This window comes from Rhinatrema bivittatum, chromosome 1, assembly GCF_901001135.1.
Source record: "Rhinatrema bivittatum chromosome 1, aRhiBiv1.1, whole genome shotgun sequence".
NCBI lineage: Eukaryota > Metazoa > Chordata > Amphibia > Gymnophiona > Rhinatrematidae > Rhinatrema > Rhinatrema bivittatum.
This window is the reverse complement of record NC_042615.1, coordinates 564,045,227-564,063,160: the sequence shown is the minus strand read 5'-3', so window position 1 is coordinate 564,063,160 and position 17,934 is coordinate 564,045,227. Positions and strand designations below refer to the sequence as shown.

The 17,934-nt window shown below is 48.7% G+C and overlaps 1 protein-coding gene across 8 annotated transcripts in view; it reads right to left on the bottom strand.

Annotated features, from left to right (window-relative positions):
• TUT7 (terminal uridylyl transferase 7) overlaps positions 1 to 17,934 on the bottom strand; it is a 575,072-nt gene that overhangs the window by 146,211 nt on the left and 410,927 nt on the right. For all 8 annotated transcript variants that reach the window (XM_029617137.1, XM_029617096.1, XM_029617130.1 and 5 more), the window contains one exon: positions 4,901 to 4,990. In XM_029617137.1, the coding sequence (XP_029472997.1) occupies positions 4,901 to 4,990 (90 nt within the window). The remainder of the gene's footprint in view (positions 1 to 4,900; positions 4,991 to 17,934) is intronic.

Here is a 17,934-nt window from a genome sequence, read left to right as displayed (position 1 = left end):
GGGCATAAATTAAACCAATCGTCAGGTGTTTTGATTTGAAGAGCGCAAATTCGATGTTTGATAGGTTATTTGAGGTCTGCAAAGCCAGACCTAGTGATTTTTTGGCTGCAAGGAGAAGTCCACCTCCTCTTTTTTTGTGTCTGGGTATGGAGAGAAGATCGTATGCCTGGATGGGTAGCTGATTTATTAGAGCGGTGTCGGTGGGTTTTAACCAGGTTTCTGTGATGGCACATATGTCTGGTTTTGCGTCGGATAGTAAGTCATTGAGTATATGAGTTTTCTTAGAGATGGATTGTGCGTTAACAAGCGTGAGAGAGAAGAGCGTCAGCCCTAGAAATTGGGTGACCGGTGTCAGCAGGATAGGCCTTAGCCTCTGTTGACGGTTGTGATGGGGGGGAGTGGGGGGCTTAGGTGCTCTCCACTTGTGGCTGTGGATGATGGGAATTGTGAGGATTCCCATGATTAGATGTATCAGCAGTCTTATCAGTCAGAAGAAATACTGGGCGAATGCAGTCAGGAGAATGCTGGGCGAATGCAGTCGGATGAATGTTGGGCGAATGCAGTCGGTTGAATGCTAGGCAAATGCAGTCAGATGAATGTTGGGCGAATGCAGTCAGATGCAGTCGGATGAATGTTGGGCGAATGCAGTCGGTTGAATGCTAGGCGAATGCAGTCAGATGAATGTTGGGCGAATGCAGTCGGATGCAGTCAGATGAATGCTGGGCGAATGCAGTCGGATGAATGCTGGGCGAATGCAGTCAGATGAAGCTGGATGATTGCTGGAGTGGAAGGATGAGCGCTGGATGACTGCTAGATGCTAGGTGACTGCTGGAGTGGAAGGATGTGCTAAGGGTTGTTGTCTGTCTAGTTCAGGTGTGCTAGGATTTGGAAGGAGTGGCGAGACTGAGTATTGATGGTATGGGTTACTATTGTAGTCTCACCCTGACCTCACCTCACCAGAGTCTCACAAAGGGGCTCGCTAAGGGGCAGGCCCCTTAGGTCGCGCCCCTTCGGACGCGCGACGCCCGGCGCGCGACGCCGTCTGTGAGCATTTAGATTTAAAGGGCTTCACGCAGCCTTTTCAAGGGCTGGGTGCCTTTCAGTGTGCCTTTCAGGGGGAGTGGTTTGCACTCACCGCGATGTCTTCTTCGTGCGCCTACCGCACGGCTCCCTTCTCCCAGCACCTGAATGAGGCGTCCTCCACCAGTCTTGCAGGGACCCTGGGTCGCGGCAGGTGGGAATGTACCAAGATAGTGTCGATCGGTGTGTGAGGCCCTCGGAGGTAAGTGCGAGAAATAATGGGCCTTACCCCGACGGGCTCGTGCGCCGACCGCGCGGCTCCCTTCTCCCAGCACCTGAATGAGGCGTCCTCCACCAGTCTTGCAGGGACCCTGGGTCGCGGCAGAAAGGGCGTCCGGGAGAGGTTCCTCAGTTTAAATCCCCCTCTAGTCCGCGCGGGTATGATGTCATCGATCGGCGCGCCCTGAGAGGGGGGAGGATGATTCCGCTCGTCTATGTGTGTAGATCTCGGCGGAGCAGACGGCTGCGGCTAGACACTTGGTCGATCGGTGTGTGAGGCCCTCGGAGGTAAGTGCGAGAAATAATGGGCCTTACCCCGACGGGCTCGTGCGCCGACCGCGCGGCTCCCTTCTCCCAGCACCTGAATGAGGCGTCCTCCACCAGTCTTGCAGGGACCCTGGGTCGCGGCAGAAAGGGCGTCCGGGAGAGGTTCCTCAGTTTAAATCCCCCTCTAGTCGCGCGGGTATGATGTCATCGATCGGCGCGCCCTGAGAGGGGGGAGGATGATTCCGCTCGTCTATGTGTGTAGATCTCGGCGGAGCAGACGGCTGCGGCTAGACACGTGGTCGATCGGTGTGTGAGGCCCTCGGAGGTAAGTGCGAGAAATAATGGGCCTTACCCCGACGGGCTCGTGCGCCGACCGCGCGGCTCCCTTCTCCCAGCACCTGAATGAGGCGTCCTCCACCAGTCTTGCAGGGACCCTGGGTTGCGGCAGGTGGGAATGTACCAAGATAGTGCCGTTTTGGCAATGGGTTCGGCAGGTGGTTACACAAATGTTACCTATTAAGGTGCCTTTTACTCCGGCAATTTTTCTCCTGTCGGACTTTCCAGGGATGTGGTCAAAAAAGATGAGGTCATTGGTGCATCATGTGCTTAGTGCGGCCCGACAGGAACTGGCGGCACACTGGCGACAGGACAGACCACCAGCAGCGGAGACTGTTATACAGAGGTTGTGGCTCATGCATTTGGTGTACTATATAAGGGCTCAACAGCAGGACGCAGTGGCAAAACATGTTCTAATATGGGAGCCCTTCTTGCATTGGTACAATGTGAATTGAGAGGAGGGAGATTCCTTGGGTATAGAAATACCACAAGGGGTGTTAGACTCGGACTGGACGCCATACTAGGATTTGAAGAACCATATGGGTTAGGATTCGGCAAAATGCAGACTGAAAATTAATTGACTCTCACAAAAAGGAACAGTTATACATCAAGGAGAAAGATAAAGGGAGGGGGGTGGGAAAGGGGAGGAGGGGGGAAGGGGGGGAAAATGAAAAAGCATGGCGAGACATTGGTTGTAAAAGCTTTATTGAAAGTATCATTTGTTTGTATTTGTGGCTGGTATGGCTATGTTACTGTTTAGGTTGCCAATAAAACTTAACTAAAAAAAAAAAAAAAGCCATATGGGCGTAAATCCAGGAGGATTTACGCACATAGGGGTGTTACGTGCGCCAGGCCTATTTTCAAAAGGCCTAGCGGCGCGCGTAAAGCCCCGGGACGCGTGTAAGTCCCGGGGCTTGAAAAAAAATGGGTGGTCCGGGGTGTGGCCAGAGGCCTCTGCAAGGCCACTGGGCCAGCATGCGTAACTTCTGAGACAAAGGTACCGGGGGGGGGGGGGGGGTTTGGGCTGGAGGGCGGGACAGGGAGGGGAAGGTGGGGGGGAGAAAGGAAAGTTCCCTCTGAGGCCGCTCCGATTTCAGAGTGGCCTCGGAGGGAACGGGGAAAGCCAGCTGGTCTCCCTGAGGGCTCGGCATGCGCAAGGTGCACTAGTGTGCACCGACCCCTGATTTTATAACATGCGCGCGGCTGCGCTTGCATGTTATAAAATCGGGCGTACATTTGTACGTGCCGGGTTGCGCACACAAATGTACGCCGCGCGCGTAGGTTTTAAAATCTGCCCCAATGTATAACAAAGCAGGTAAAAGTCTCTGTGATAATGGATTTTACTGGCGTGAGAATGTATGTCCTCAATGGCATCATTGTTAAAATGACTCACAGTATCAGAGGACCTCAATACAAAAGTAAAAAAAAAAAAACCTTCAAAAATATATTTTATTTAATTGCACAGTTTTGTTTCTAGTGCTTTCCACAATTCAAGTTCATGGTAGTTCCTCTTTAACTTCCTGAAACAGGATGTGTCTAGCCAGAGGCTTCTAGGAAGTGTCCCTCATCGTTTTAGTTCAGTATCCATCAACTCTGACCTCACACCTGCCTCAAATCCTTAACCCTGACACCTTTGATTCAGAACTCTTTCTAGCCTATCACATCTCTACCATGTGTTAATCCATATTTTTGGCTGTGCCCCTGCTTGCTTCATTCGCTAATTCCATTGGTATAGTTCTCCTCTGTGGACTGGAAACTAGGGGTACAATCTTCACCGTTGCATTCTCCAGTTTGTCCCCTTCTGGCTTTTTCCCCACTCCCATGCCTCTCTCTCCCCTCTCACTTTCCACTATCTCACTTTTTCTTCTACCACCTCACCTCTTTCATTCCCCTTCCTTCTCACTCTCTTCATTCCCTTCCCTATCACTTACCCTCTCCCCTCATTCCCATTTTCTCTCCCTTCTTCTCACTCAACCCAACATCTCCCCAACACACACCCCCTACCATCTTATTTATATATTGTTTTATATTCACCCTCCTCCATGAAAAATGTTCGGGAGGATTACAAGAAAACATTCATAAAATACAATCATCTCTATCTCACCTCCCTCCTTCACCTTCCTCGACTCCCTCCCCTTTTTCTTCCTTCTTCCCCCCTACTCTCCCCCTTCCCTTACCTTCCCCTCTTCCCTTTTCTATTATTTATTTTTTTATACAGCTTTCTAATTAAAATCAAAGTAGTTAACTAAAATGCCTTGCAAAAATACATGCAATTAACAATTAAAATATAATGCAAAATAGATAAAACATAGAATAAGAGAGTAAAACCTAAGACAAAGCAATCCTAACTCCTCTTAGTCTCATACTCCTACAATTAACGAAAATTTAGTGGCAGCTCCCATTTCTTAAATTTCTTCCCTCTCACCCACCCTCCATTCCTTTCCCTCTCACCCCTTCATCTCTTACTCATCCCATTCCCAACACTCAACCCCCTCCTTTCTTCCCTCCTCCCACATCTCCCCCCATTTTCCCTCCCCTTCACTCAACCACCTCCCCCGTCTTCCCTCCCCTTTAGGCCTCATCTTCCTGTTGCGGGTGGGGCTTAGGAAACCCTACCAGTCTTTCCGCTAGTGATGCTGCCACTGTGGTGCTGATCCTGCCATCCCTTGCCACTACCTGAGGCCTCCTATGGTGGCCCTTTTTGTCCCTCAGCTCCAGATAAGCATTGCCAGCCACATGCATGCTTAGCAAGATCCCCTTACAATTTTATAATACAGAAAGATTACTAAAGACTATCATTTTCTTGACACTGCTTCCACAATTAACATTCAGAATTTTATTTCTTCACAGCTTGATTATTGTAACTTTTTTTTCCATGGCCTTCAAAATCTCTCTTCAGTTATGTCTAGAAAGTTGCTACTTGTCTCATCACATGTTATAATTTTGGAACCATGCCACACCTATGATCAGAGAACTGAACTGACTCTGTTTACATTACCTTTGTAAAAACTTTCATTGTGTAACACAGATATTTCACTCTAGGATCAATGGCTCCATAAAAAGCCAAGAGTCTTGTGTTGTGCAGGCCCTATGAAGAAGAAGAGGAAATCAGATCATGGGTATAAGACTTCAACAAGCACAATAATTTATTCTTCACAGTGTGTATAATCCGACCCCTTACATAAAAAAAAGTTGTTAAAATTAATAAAAACTTGAAGCCTGTATGGAACAAATCAGTTTCTATTTTTTTTTGTCCCTCTGCTTCTTATAAGCCAAACATCACATCAGCAATATACATGAATGTAATCTGCTTTGAAGTGTCAAAAAGTGGAATATAAATCAAATCAAATAAATAAATGTGTTAACCCAGGCATATAACCTGCATAAACAGAGAATTAAACTGAAAAATAACTAAAAAGGCTGAGATAGAACTAGCCAGAGTGAAGTTATGCCGAAAGCCCAAAAATTCTTCTGTAAAAAACAACAACAAAAATAAGCAAATCGTCCTGGCTCCAAATGATGGCTGGTTATTCTGACATCTTTACCTTAGTCCCTGAGAACATTCTAAGCTTTAGATTGTGTGTTCTAGTCTGTAGTAATAACATGGTTGTCACAGGTACCATTTTAAGTAATAATCTTGGGAAATATAGTATAAAAATAACTTAGTGAGAGAGAGAGAGAGAGAAGACGAAGTGGATTCTATCCTCGAAAGCTCATGCTTTAATAAATTAATTTTTAAGATGCCACATGATGCCTTTTTTTTTGGCTAAACCAGACCAATACGGCTATCCCTGTGAAGAAGATGGCTATTATTCTGGTTTGTGGGAAGCTTGCCTAATCATCAGAAGAGGTAAACAGCTAATTAGGATATGTGGTCACCATATTAAGAAACCAAGAAAAATCAGAGTTGCTTACCTGTAACAGGTGTTCTCCCAGGACAGCAGGATGTAGTCCTCACATGTGGGTGACGTCACTGGACGGAGCCCTATCACGGAAAACGTTTCTGTCAAAGTTTCTAGAACTTTTGACTGGCACACTGAGTATGCCCAGCATGCCATAATCCCTGTAGCTACAGGGGTCTCCCTTCAGTCTCATTTGTAGCAAAAGGTGCGAGCGAAAAAATAAAATAATAAAAGGTTTGTACCCAACTCCGTGGGATGGCGGGTGGGTTTCGTGAGGACTACATTCTTCTGTCCTGGGAGAACACCTGTTACAGGTAAGCAACTCTGCTTTCTCCCAGGACAAGCAGGATGGTAGTCCTCATATGTGGGTGATTAGCAAGCTATAGGCTGACTCATATTTGTTTGGACCAACAGCGTACAACCTGTGCAACAGGCACAACATCCGGTGTACTGTTGGTAAAAATGAGGCAGCCTGAAAATCACAGCAGATTGGATGTGGAAGGAGTTGGGATTATACTGGAAATAAATTCTTCAAGACGGTTTGGCCAAAGGCAGAGTATTGGTGTCCTTCCTTGTCCAGGCAGTAATGTGCTGCAAATGTGTGAAGAGAGCTCCATGTTGCAGCTTTACAGATCTCAGCAATCGGTATTGAATGATAGTGGGCTACTGAGGTTGCCATGGCTCTTACTGAGTGCGCCTTCACTTGTCCTGGGAGAGGAAGGCCTGCTTTTTCATAGCAGAATTTGATACAGTCTGCTAGCCAGTTGGAAAGGGTTTGTTTGCCCACTGCAACTCCTAGTTTGCTGTTGTCAAAAGAAACAAAGAATTGGGTGGATTTCCTATGGACTGCAGGATGATCTAGGTAAAATGCAAGTGCACTTTTACAATCCGAGGTGTGTAAAACTCTCTCACCCTGGTGAGAGTGGGGCCTTGGGGAAAATGTGGGCAAGACTATAGACTGATTCAAGTGGAAGTGAGTAACTACCTTGGGAAGGAATTTAGGGTGAGTAGGGAGGACCACTCAGTCATGTAGGAACCTTGTATAGAGTGAGTATGTGACAAGTGCTTGTAACTCACTAACCCTTCAAGCAGATGTAATGGCTACTAGGAAGAGAACTTTCCATGTAAGAAATTTAACATCGCAGGAGTGCAAAGGCTCAAACGGGGAGCGCATGAGCCTTGCAAATTCTACATTCAGGTCCCATTCAGTGACTGGTGGCCATAGAGGGGGCTTGAGTTGTAGTAGGCCCCTCATAAACCTACTCACAAGGGGTTTGCGCTGTTACTGGGGCATCCCCAACTTCTTTGTGGTACGCTGAGATGGCACTCAGGTGTACCCTCACCGAAGAAGTCTGGAGACCAGAGTCTGAAAGGTGCCAGAGATAGTCTAACACAGATGGAGTGGGGCAGGAAAAAGGGTCGATACCTTTTTGCGTGCACCATATGGTAAATCTATTCCACTTAGAACGATAAGAGTTTCGTGTGGAAGGCTTTCGTGAAGCTACAAGCACTTTAGAGACATCAGTTGAAAGGTTGAGGGGTTGAGCGGTTGCAGGATCAAGCTTTCAACATCCAGGCTATGAGGGATAGGGTCTGAAGGTTCGGATGGAGTAACATGCCTTGGTTCTGAGTAAACAGAGTGGGTGCTGTGCCCAGGTGAATGGGTTCTCTGATCGAGAGGTCGAGAAGTATGGGAAACCACACTTGTCGAGGCCAGTACGGGGCTATGAGTATCATTGACCCTTTGTCCTGTTGTAGCTTCACGAGAGTTTTGGCTATCAGCAGTTTCAGGGGATACGCGTATAGGAGGCCTGTGTTCCAGGGGTGAGCGAAGGCGTCCATGGCAAACTTGTTTTGTTGCCTGTGCAGGGAACAGAATCTGTCCACTTTGTGATTCAGTTTGGATGCAAAGAGGTCTATTGTTGGTTGACCCCAGCGTTGGAGGATTCTGGTAGTTACCACAGGATCCAGAGACCACTCATGGGGATGGAACTGTCGGCTGAGGTGATCTGCTACTACGTTCTCTTTGCCTGCCAGATAAGTGGCTCGGAGATACAAGGAGTGTGCAAGGGCCCAGGCCCAGATCTGTGCAGCTTCTTGGCAGAGGAGATAAGAACCTGTGCCGACCTGCTTGTTCAAGTACCACATTGCAACTGTGTTGTCTGTTTGTATGAGAACAGTCTTGTGTGAGAGGTAGTCCTTGAACGCATATAGAGCATAATGTATAGCTCGAAGCTCTAGGAAGTTGATCTGAAACGTTGCTTCGAGCTGCGTCCAAGTACCTGGAGTTTGGAGGTTGTTCATATGAACTCCCTAACTCAAGCTGGATGCATCTGTGGTTAACATCACTTGTGGAATTGGTTGCTGGAAGGGTAGACCTGTTAGCAAGTTGGCTTTGTTTGTCCACCAGAGAAGTGATAAACATAGCTGGTGGGTTACATGAATCTGGGTTGACAAAGGTTGAGTGGCTTGGATCCACTGAGATTTCAAAGTCCATTGAGTTATTCTCATGACCAATCTGGCCATAGGAATGACGTGGACCGTGGAAGCTATGTGGCCCAGTAACGTTAGGAATTGATGGGCTGAAGCTGAGTGTTTTGTGAGCAAAGACGTAGCTAGTTTGGAAAGTGTGTCTGCGCGGTCGTTGGGCAGGAAGGCCTTTGCCACTGTGGTGTCCAAATCTGCTCTGATGAAAGTCAGGAGGTGAGACTCAGTCAGGTGGGATTTTTGGTAGTTGATGAGAAATCCCAACGAGTGTAGCAGATTGATAGTGAGCTTGAGAGCTACTTGCTTGGATTGACAGTCGTTCAGGTAAGGAAAGACGTATATGCTTTTCTTGCGTAGATGGGTCGCAGCGACAGCTAGGCACTTTGTAAATACATGGGGTGCCGAGGCAAGACCGAAAGTGTTGATGTCCCACTAGGAAACGCATGGGGTGCCGAGGCAGTACCGAAAGTGTTGATGTCCCACTAGGAAACGCAGGTATTTGCGGTGATGTGGGAATATTGGAATGTGAGCGTAAGCGTCTTGAAGATCCAGAGAACAGAGCAAATTTCCATTTTACAGAAGGGGAAGCATGGTGCCCAAGGACACCATCCTGAATTTTTCTTTTCGTAGAAATTTGTTGAGATTGCGGAGGTCTAAGATGGGGCGGAGGCCGCCTGATTTCTTTGGAATGAGAAAATAAAGGGAGTAAAACCCTCTGCCCTGCTGTGCTCAGGGAACGGGTTCCACAGCCCTGGCGCTCAGAAGAGTGGACAGTTCTGAATCTAGAAAGGTTGTGTGATCTTTTTGCATCCACAGTGGATTGGGTGGTGAATCCAGGGGTACCACGAGGAAATTTAGATGGTATCCCTGAGTTATAATGGATAAAACCCATTGGTCTGTGGTAATGTTGAGCCAGTTTGTTATGAAGTGGTGAAATCGACCACCTACTGGCAAATCTGGATCTCTGGAGCGGCTGATGTTCTCTGGATAGGTTTCAAAATCCAGAGGCTTGGCCTGTCTGAGGTGGTGGCTGAGGCCTGGATGTCTTGGGCTGTCGAGGATGTGCTCTCTGAGACGGCCTGGTTGGCCTCATGCGAGATGTAAGTGGGTAGTATCTGCGTGGGTGATAAAATGGTTTTCTAGGGTCCCTTCTTGTGGATCTTCTTGCAGAGGAAGGGGCCCCGGTATGAATTGTGGACAATTGCCGCAGGGTCTCATTATGGTCTTTTAGTTGAATCACTGCATCTTGTATCTTGTCTCCAAATAGGTTTTCACCGGTACATGGCAAATCAGCCAGTTTGTCTTGAACTTCAGATCTCAAGTCATATGCTTTCAGCCAGGCCCATCTCCTGGCACTGATGCCTGTCGTCGACAAGCGAGAAGCTGTTTCAAAGGAGTCATAAGCAGCACGAACCTCATGCTTCCCAGCCTCAAGGCCTTTCTGTATTATGGCGTTGAGACTATCTTGCTGTTGTTGGGGAAGAGAGTTGGCTATTCCCTGAACCTGCTTCTAGAGATTCCTTTGATACTGTGTCATCTAAAGTTCATATGCAGCTATGTATGGCACTAGCATAGAGTCCTGAAACATCTTGTGACCCAAAATGTCAAGGAATTTTTGGTCTTTGCCAGGAGGTGTTGAAGAGTGAGGGCGCAGTCTTCTGGTCTTCTTCTGTCGGACTCAACTACCACCGACTGATGGGGTAGTTGTGGTTTCTGGAATCCAGGAATATGCTGAACCAGATAAGTTGCATCTGATTTTATTCACTGGCCGGACAGTACAAGGATGCTCCCAGAGATGATGCTGGAGATCCACTAGCACTTTGTGGAAAGGGATAGCCATAACTTCTTTCGGAGCAACAACAAATTGGAAAACTTCCAATGTTTTATGGCGTGTGTTCTCCTCTGTAATCAGGTCAAAGGGGATTGCCTCTGACATCTCCTTTACAAAATTAGCAAAGGAGAGGTCTTCTGGGGGAGATTTTCTCCTTTCTTCCGGAGGAGATGGTTCTGATAAGATATCCCCCGTGGATGTGTCTGTGTCAACATCTTCCCATGTGTCAGAAATGGTCTCTAGTCGAGATCCTGAAGGAAGGAAGAAGGTTGGTACTGTAGGACATGTTGGCACCGATGGATCCTTCGATGGCCTCGATGGAAGATGCAGTGGAACTGATTTGGATTTTGGCAGTACTGAAGCCATCAAGGGAAAACGTGGGCTTCTCGGTTCCGAGAGCCCTGATTGACCAGGCATCGGTTCCGGCATCAGTGGAATCGGTGTTGAAAGTGGACTGGAGCCCATGCCTTCTTCTTCTGAGGACCCTGGAATGGGAATCGGGGCTTTCAGAGACTTTGCGGGTTGCTTTGGCATCGGTGGCCCGGGTTGTGTCGGAAGGGCACGATGAGTGTATCCTATCGGGTTAGCAACGATGCAAATATTGATGGCTCCAGTGTCTTTGTTGGTATGGGGGCTGGCATCAATGGCTGTAAGTCTCGGAAAGCATCGAGCACTGCCTGGCGGATAAAACCATCCAGTTCCTCCCTGAAAAGCTGGTGTAGGTATCGCAGCTACAGGGGAAGGCAGGCTAGGCACTACTGGCACCTCCACAGGAACTTGTGGGGGGTTCAGTACCCGGCACCGATATCGGTGGGGATCGCCTTGGTTTCTCGGGTGGAGAGGGGGTTAAAGGCTCCTCTACCCGTATCCTCGTCACAATCGGCTCGATAGCCATTGAGACCGATGAGGTGTTGGTTCCAGCACCAAGAGTAGACTCACTTCGGTGCTTCCTTCGGTGCTCGGTTCGGTCTTTCTCCGGCACGAGGAAGACGATACGGATACCCTATATGGAGTCGGTGAAGGGCAGTCACTGCTGCCCTGGTCGTCCCGGTGTGCTTTGACAACCAGTTTCTTCGATGCTCCTGCCGGTGACGATTGGGTGGACGTCGATGGAGTCAGCTTGATTTTAAACAGGGTCTCCATCTTGTCGAGGCAAGCCCGCCTACCCTTTGGAGTCATCTGGGCACAACTTGGGCATTGAGAAACGTCGTGTGATGAGCCGAGGCACAGCACACAGACATTACGTGGGTCGGTAATCGACATGGTACGGGGGCACTCCGGACATTTTCTGAAACCTGTTGCCATAATGGCAGCAGTTGAGGCTCAAAACGATGAATGGCCTGCGGACACCAAAAAAAGGTGGGGCAGGAACCGACCGGAGATGGTGAATTTTACTCACCGAGCGATGCAAACAATATCGCAATGGGAGACCCCTATGAGGGAATTTTTTTTAATGAAGTAATCTTCAAGTTTTTTCCGTGACGAAAATTTTGTGAGAGAGTTCTCATAGAGCTCCTAACCACGAGGCAAACTGCAGCGCGGAAAAAAAGAGACTGAAGAGAGACCCCTGTGGCTACAGGGATTATGGCATGCTGGGCATGCTCAGTGTGCCAGTCAAAAGTTCTAGAAACTTTGACAGAAAAGATTTCCATGATAGGGCTCCTTCCAGTGACATCACTCACATGTGAGGACTACCATCCTGCTTGTCCTGGAAGAAAAAGAGAAACAAAGGAGAAGAGAATGAGAACTTTGTAGCAGAAACTGGTCTTATGAACTAAGATTGCAATATGAATGTAATCCTAAGTGAAGTCTGCCTTATATCTTGGTGTACTGTGCTGGCTCCTGGCCAATCAGCATACTGTAAAATAAAACCTGATACATTCCAAGCAGAACACTATAACATTTATTTATCCACTGGGACTGATTCAAGAGCTTTTGGTCACAGGGAACTGAGAGGCTGCCACATTATGTTCAACACAAAGAAAAGCTGCAGTAGTCTTCAGTGGATGTTCCAAAATATGAACCTCAGAAGCTAGAGTTACAAAAGAAAAGTAATTCATAAGGTGACACTTCAGTGATTACACAATACTCCAATAGACAGAATAGGCCAATACATCCTCTGAAGCCCAGATCAAAGACTGGTTGTTACAACACAGTCTACTAAATAGTGGTAGATTTCTGTGGATATTATATGTAATCTAAACGTAGTGGATACTATAAGGTAATCTAAATGTGGCTGTGTATGTAAACTGCCTGGAAAGTAATGGAATTTTATGCGGGTACCCATGAATTGCCAGCAGGATCTAAGTTTTTAGTCTGTGCTGTGGATGCTATGACTGAAGCAGCTCAGTTTTTACAAATACAGTACGTTACAAGAGAAAGCAGAGTTTCTTACCTCTAACAGGTGTTCTCCTAGGACAGCAGGATGTTAGCCCTCACACATGGATGACATCATTGGATGGAGCCCGGCACAGAAAACTTATGTTAAAATTTCTGGAATTTTGACTAGGCACACTGAGCGTGCCCAGCATACCCTACACCAAGCGTCCATGCGGGGCCCCTCTTCAGTCTTATAACATAGAATTATATATAAATGAAAATATAAGGAGAAACCCAACTCTGCGGGCTGGCGGGCGGGTTTCATGAGGATTAACATCCTGCTGTCCTAGGAGAACACCTGTTACAGGTAAGCAACTCTGCTTTCTCCTAGGACAAGCAGGATGGTTATCCACCCATATGGGTGAATCCCTAGCTACAGGCTGCTCCCCAACACAAAAGGGAACCAACAGGCATCAATCAGGTGCCAACGGACAGAACAACCACAGTACTGTTGGTAACAGAGGGGGAGACAGCCTGAACCCAAACAATGGGCCCTAGGCAGGGAGAGTTGGATTCCACACCTCAAAGAGATTCCTGAGGACAGACTGGCTGAACCCACTGTCACGTCGGCCATCCTTGTCCAGACAATAATGGGATGTAAATGTGTGGAGAGAACTCCATGTTGCAGCCTTGCAGATCTCCTTCACGGGAACTACTCGCAAGTGGGCCATAGACATTGCCATGGCTCTGACAGAATGAGCCTTGATATGAACCCCAAGATACAGTTCCGCCTGGTCATAACAGAAGGAGATGCAATCTACCAGCTAATTGGATAGTATCTGCTTGGCAACGACAACTCCCAATTTATTCCTATCAAAAGAAATAAAAAGTTGGGTGGACTGTATATGGGTGTCTGTTCACTCCAGATATAAGGCTAAGGCTCTCTTGCAGTCCAAACTGTGCAGTGCTCATTCGTCTTGGTACAAATGGGGCCTGTGAAAGAATATTGGCAGGACAATGGATTGGTTAAGATGGAAATCCATCACCACCTTAGGCAGGAACTTAGGGTGTGTACGCAAGACCACTCTGTCATGAAAAAACTCAGTGTAAGGTGGATAAGTCACTAAGGCCTGGAGCTTGCTGACCGCCATCAAAAATATGACCTTCCAGGTCAGGTACTTCAGGTCACAGGAATGCAGCGACTCAAAGGGAGCTTTCATCAGCTGAGCTAGCACCTCGTCGAGGTCCCAGGACACAGCGGGAGGCCTTAGGGGAGGCTTCTACTGAAGCAGGCCCTGCATGAAACGTACAACTATAGGCTGTACAGAGATGGGCGTACATTCCTCACCATGGTGATTTCTACTCAGATGAACTCTAACAGAGTTGGTTTTCAAGCTAGCCTCCGATAGGTGTACAAGGTAATCAAGCAGTTTTTGTGTGGGGCAGGAGAAAGGATCCAGGGTCTTCTGCTCACACCACATGGAAAACCTCCTCCACTTCAGACTATAGGACTTTCTAGTGGAAGGCTTTCTGGAAGCCACCAGGACCTGAGACACATCCTCTGAGAGATTGAGCGGTTGCAGAGTTAATCTTTCAACATCTAGGCTGTGTGCGACAGAGCCTGGAGGTTGGGATGCTGCAACCTACCTCGGTCTTGCGTGATGAACTCTGGGGAAGACCCAAGATTGATCGGTTTCCGAATGGACAATTCCAGGAGGAGTGGAAACCAGACGTGTCTCGGCCAATGAGGGGCTATGAGAATCATAGTCCCCTTGTCCTTGTGAAGCTTCAAGAGATTCTTCGCCATTAAGGAAATCAGAGGATATGCTTATAGAAGACCGTTGCCCCGATGGTGGGCAAAGGCATCCAAGGCTGGTTTGCCATCTTTTCTGTACAGGGAGCAGAACTGAGTCACCTTTCTGTTGCAGGGGGATGCAAAAAGATCCACATCTGGGCTCCCCAGAGGCGGAAGATCTGATTCGCTACCCCCTGGTCCAGGGATCACTCATGGGGTCTGAAGGCACGACTCAGTCTGTCTGCTATCACGTTCTCTGTTCCAGCCAGATACATGGGCCTGAGCACCATCCCATGGGATAGGGCCCAGGACCAGATCTGGTCCGCTTCATGACAAAGGTGGTACGATCCCATGCCTCCTGCTTATTGACATACCACATAGCTACTTGGTTGTCTGTTTGGATTAGGACAACTTTGTTGGACAGCTGATCTCTGAAAGTCCACAGCATATACCTGATTACCCAGAGCTCCAGGAAATTGATTTGGCAATGTGTTTCTTGGGCGGACCAGAGGCCCTGGGTGCGGAGCCCCTCTACATGAGCTCCCCACCCCAGAGTGGATGCGTCCATGGTTAGGATAATTTGGGTAGGGGAACTTTGGAAGTATATTCCCCGTTCCAAATTTGAGAGTATCCGCCACCAGGACAAAGAGACCCGGAGAGACGGGGTTATTCAGATGCAATCATGGAGGCTCTGTGTGGCCTGGTGCCTCTGCGACCTCAGGGTCCACTGAGCTCTGTGCATGTGCAAATGTGCCAAGGGAGTAACATGAGCGGTTGTGGTCATTGGCCCAACAGCTTCAACATGTGCCAAGCTGAAACCTGCTGGCTCTGCTGAAGCACTGCTGCTAAGGATGTCAGGATGACCACCCTGGAATGTGGCAGGAAGGCTTTCGCCTGAGCCATGTCTAGCAGGGTTCCGATAAAGTCCAATTGAGGTGACACGCTGAGATGGAACTTCGGCTAGTTGATATCGAACCCTAGTGATTCCAACACCCGAATGGTAAAGCACATGGACCGAGTGGCTCCTGCCTGAGATTTGCTCTTGACCAGCTAATCGTCAAGGGAAAACATGCACTCCCAGCCTGCAGAAGTGCGCCCCCACGACGGCCAGGCATTTTGTGACGACACGTGGGGCCGACGCTAGCCTGGACGGCAACACTCTGTACTGAAAGTGCTGTTTTCCCTCCACAAATCTTCCTGTGACTTGGGAAGATCTCTATGTGAGTGTATACATCCTTCAAATAGAGGGAGTATAGCCAGTCCCCCTTTTTAAAAAGGGGAATCAAGGTGCCCATGGAAACCATCTTTAACTTTTTTGGTTTTTTAGAAACTTGTTCAAGGCACTCAGGCCTAGGATGGGACAGAGTCCTCTCTTTGGAATCAGGAAGCACCTGTAATAGAATCCCTGCCTGCTTTGCCTTGGTGGGATAGTTGGGACAGGTTCGACCACTCTGGCCATTAAGAGAGCTCCCTTATCAGTACCTCCTGATGTACTATTGGCCCCAAAATGGGCACGTAGGGCAATTTGGCAGGACACCCAATAGGTTTAATTGGTACCCTTGATGGACGATGGACAGAATCCACTGGTCCGAGGTTATACTGGGCTACCGATTTGCGAAGAATCACAGCCTGCCCCCAGTGGATCCAGCATTTTGGGTACAGGTGGCTGGCTTATGCTCCCTATGATCCAGTCAAAACTCTGTCCTGGGATTTGACTGAGGCACTGGTTGGGGATTGGGAGCTCTCTGCTGCCTGGGATGGCCACAGGAGCTCACACACTGTGAATGGGAGTGAGGGGCTGGAAGATAGTACTTCCTCTGGCTGTAGAAAGACTTCCTCTGACCCTGTCTCGCCAACCTCTTGGCTGAGGAGGATGGGTCGGAAATGCTGGCGAAGAGTAGTTGGAGGGTCTCATGATGGTCCCGTATCAGGGCGACCGCATCTCTCACCTTATCTCCGAAGAGATTCTCTACCGTATATGGCAAGTCTTTCCTGTACCTCTAGTTGGAGATCCAAGACCTGCAGCCTTGCCATTCTGTGGGCACCAATTCCCGCTGCAGAGACTCTCAATGCCATTTCGAAAACATCGTAGTTATATGAACCTCGTGTTTTCCGCAATCCAGACCCTTATGAACCAGTGACATGAGGGTGTCTTGCTGCTGAGCATGGCTCTCTGGAATACTTTCCTCCAAAGAGCGTCTATCACCCTGTAATCCTTCTCCAGAGGTGCCAAGGAGTGGGTCTGAGAACACTTGGCTCTCGAGGGCGGATTCGACTACTACAAATTGGTGCAGCAGCTGACGCTTACTGAATCCGTTAGCTTTCTGGGTGAGGTAAACCCCATCTGCCGTCCTATTCATGGAGCTACTGTGAGGGGGTATTCCCATATCTTCAGCAGCGACTCCTTAAGGATCTCGTGCACCAGGACCGCCACTATTTCCTAAGAAGCCTCCACAAACTGGAGGATTTCTGGCATTTTGTGCCTGACATCCTCCTCCATCAACAACTGAAAAGGGATGGCCTCGGTCATTGCCACAAAACCTGTGAAGGTTAAGTCCTCTGGTGGAGACTTCCTTCTTTCCTCTGGAAGAGAAGGTTCTGAGGGGAGACACTCCAAGTCCTCGGGGGAGGAATATGCAGTGTCATTTTCCCAGGGATCATACAGAGCCTCATCCTCACTATAGTCGACTGGGGAAGGGGCCCTAGGTGCTTGGCTTTCATCCAGAGGCATAGGCACTGGTACCACTGGTACCGGCCCCAGCAAAGCTGGATGGGGAGCTACAGGCCTCAGCGCCCCTGCTGGTCTCGGTGGAGCTTCCTCCTTGGAGGAACTGACAATGACCGCCGTATCAGTTGGTGGAAGCATCAGAGCCCTGCTGGGCATCGATGGAATCCCGGGAACTGATGCCAGCTGGGTTGGTAATGCACTCATGAGCCGCTCCAGCAGCAGCTCCAGAATGGACAGTGCTTGCATCGGTACCACCAGTGCAACAGGCCTGATGCCCTGCAGCACTCATTCCACCACCAGCTGGACTCATTACTCCAGCTTTTCCTCAAAAGTTGCTAATGCCAACAACGACTGGGAGGCAGGAGGGGTGGCCAGATCTTCCTCGGATCCCCAAGATGGATCGGTGACTGGCAACAGGTCCAGTGGAGACCACTGTGGACCCCCAGCATCAATGGAGGATTGGTACTCCTTGCCATGGGGTCGCTTTGGGGGCATCATGGCATGTGGCACATCCCCGAGTCCAACGCCATGCATCGAGGGTGACTGATGTCGATGCTTCCTCAGCTTTCCTTGGTGCTTGGCCCGGTCTTTCCCTGGTGCCGAGGTCGATGAACCCGATACCCTTAACCTCGAAGAACCAAAGGCCCCACCGAATTCAAGTCCATCGGTGCAGATACCGCCGATGCTGACACTGATGGCTCAGACTTCCTTGACCCAAAGAAGTTCTCCATCTTATCGAGTCGAGCGTGATGTCCCTTAGGGATCATTTGGGCGCACATGCAGCAATCTTGGACATCATGCAATGCCCCCAGGCAGAGATCACACATCTCATGTGGGGCATCGCCATAAACCATAGGCCATATTGAACAAAAAAAAAAGGACGTAAAATGTGAGCGGTGATGATGGGCTTTGAAGCCTGCCACGGGAAAATGATTGCAAAAAGAAGCTTACTGTGAATGACGAAAACTCT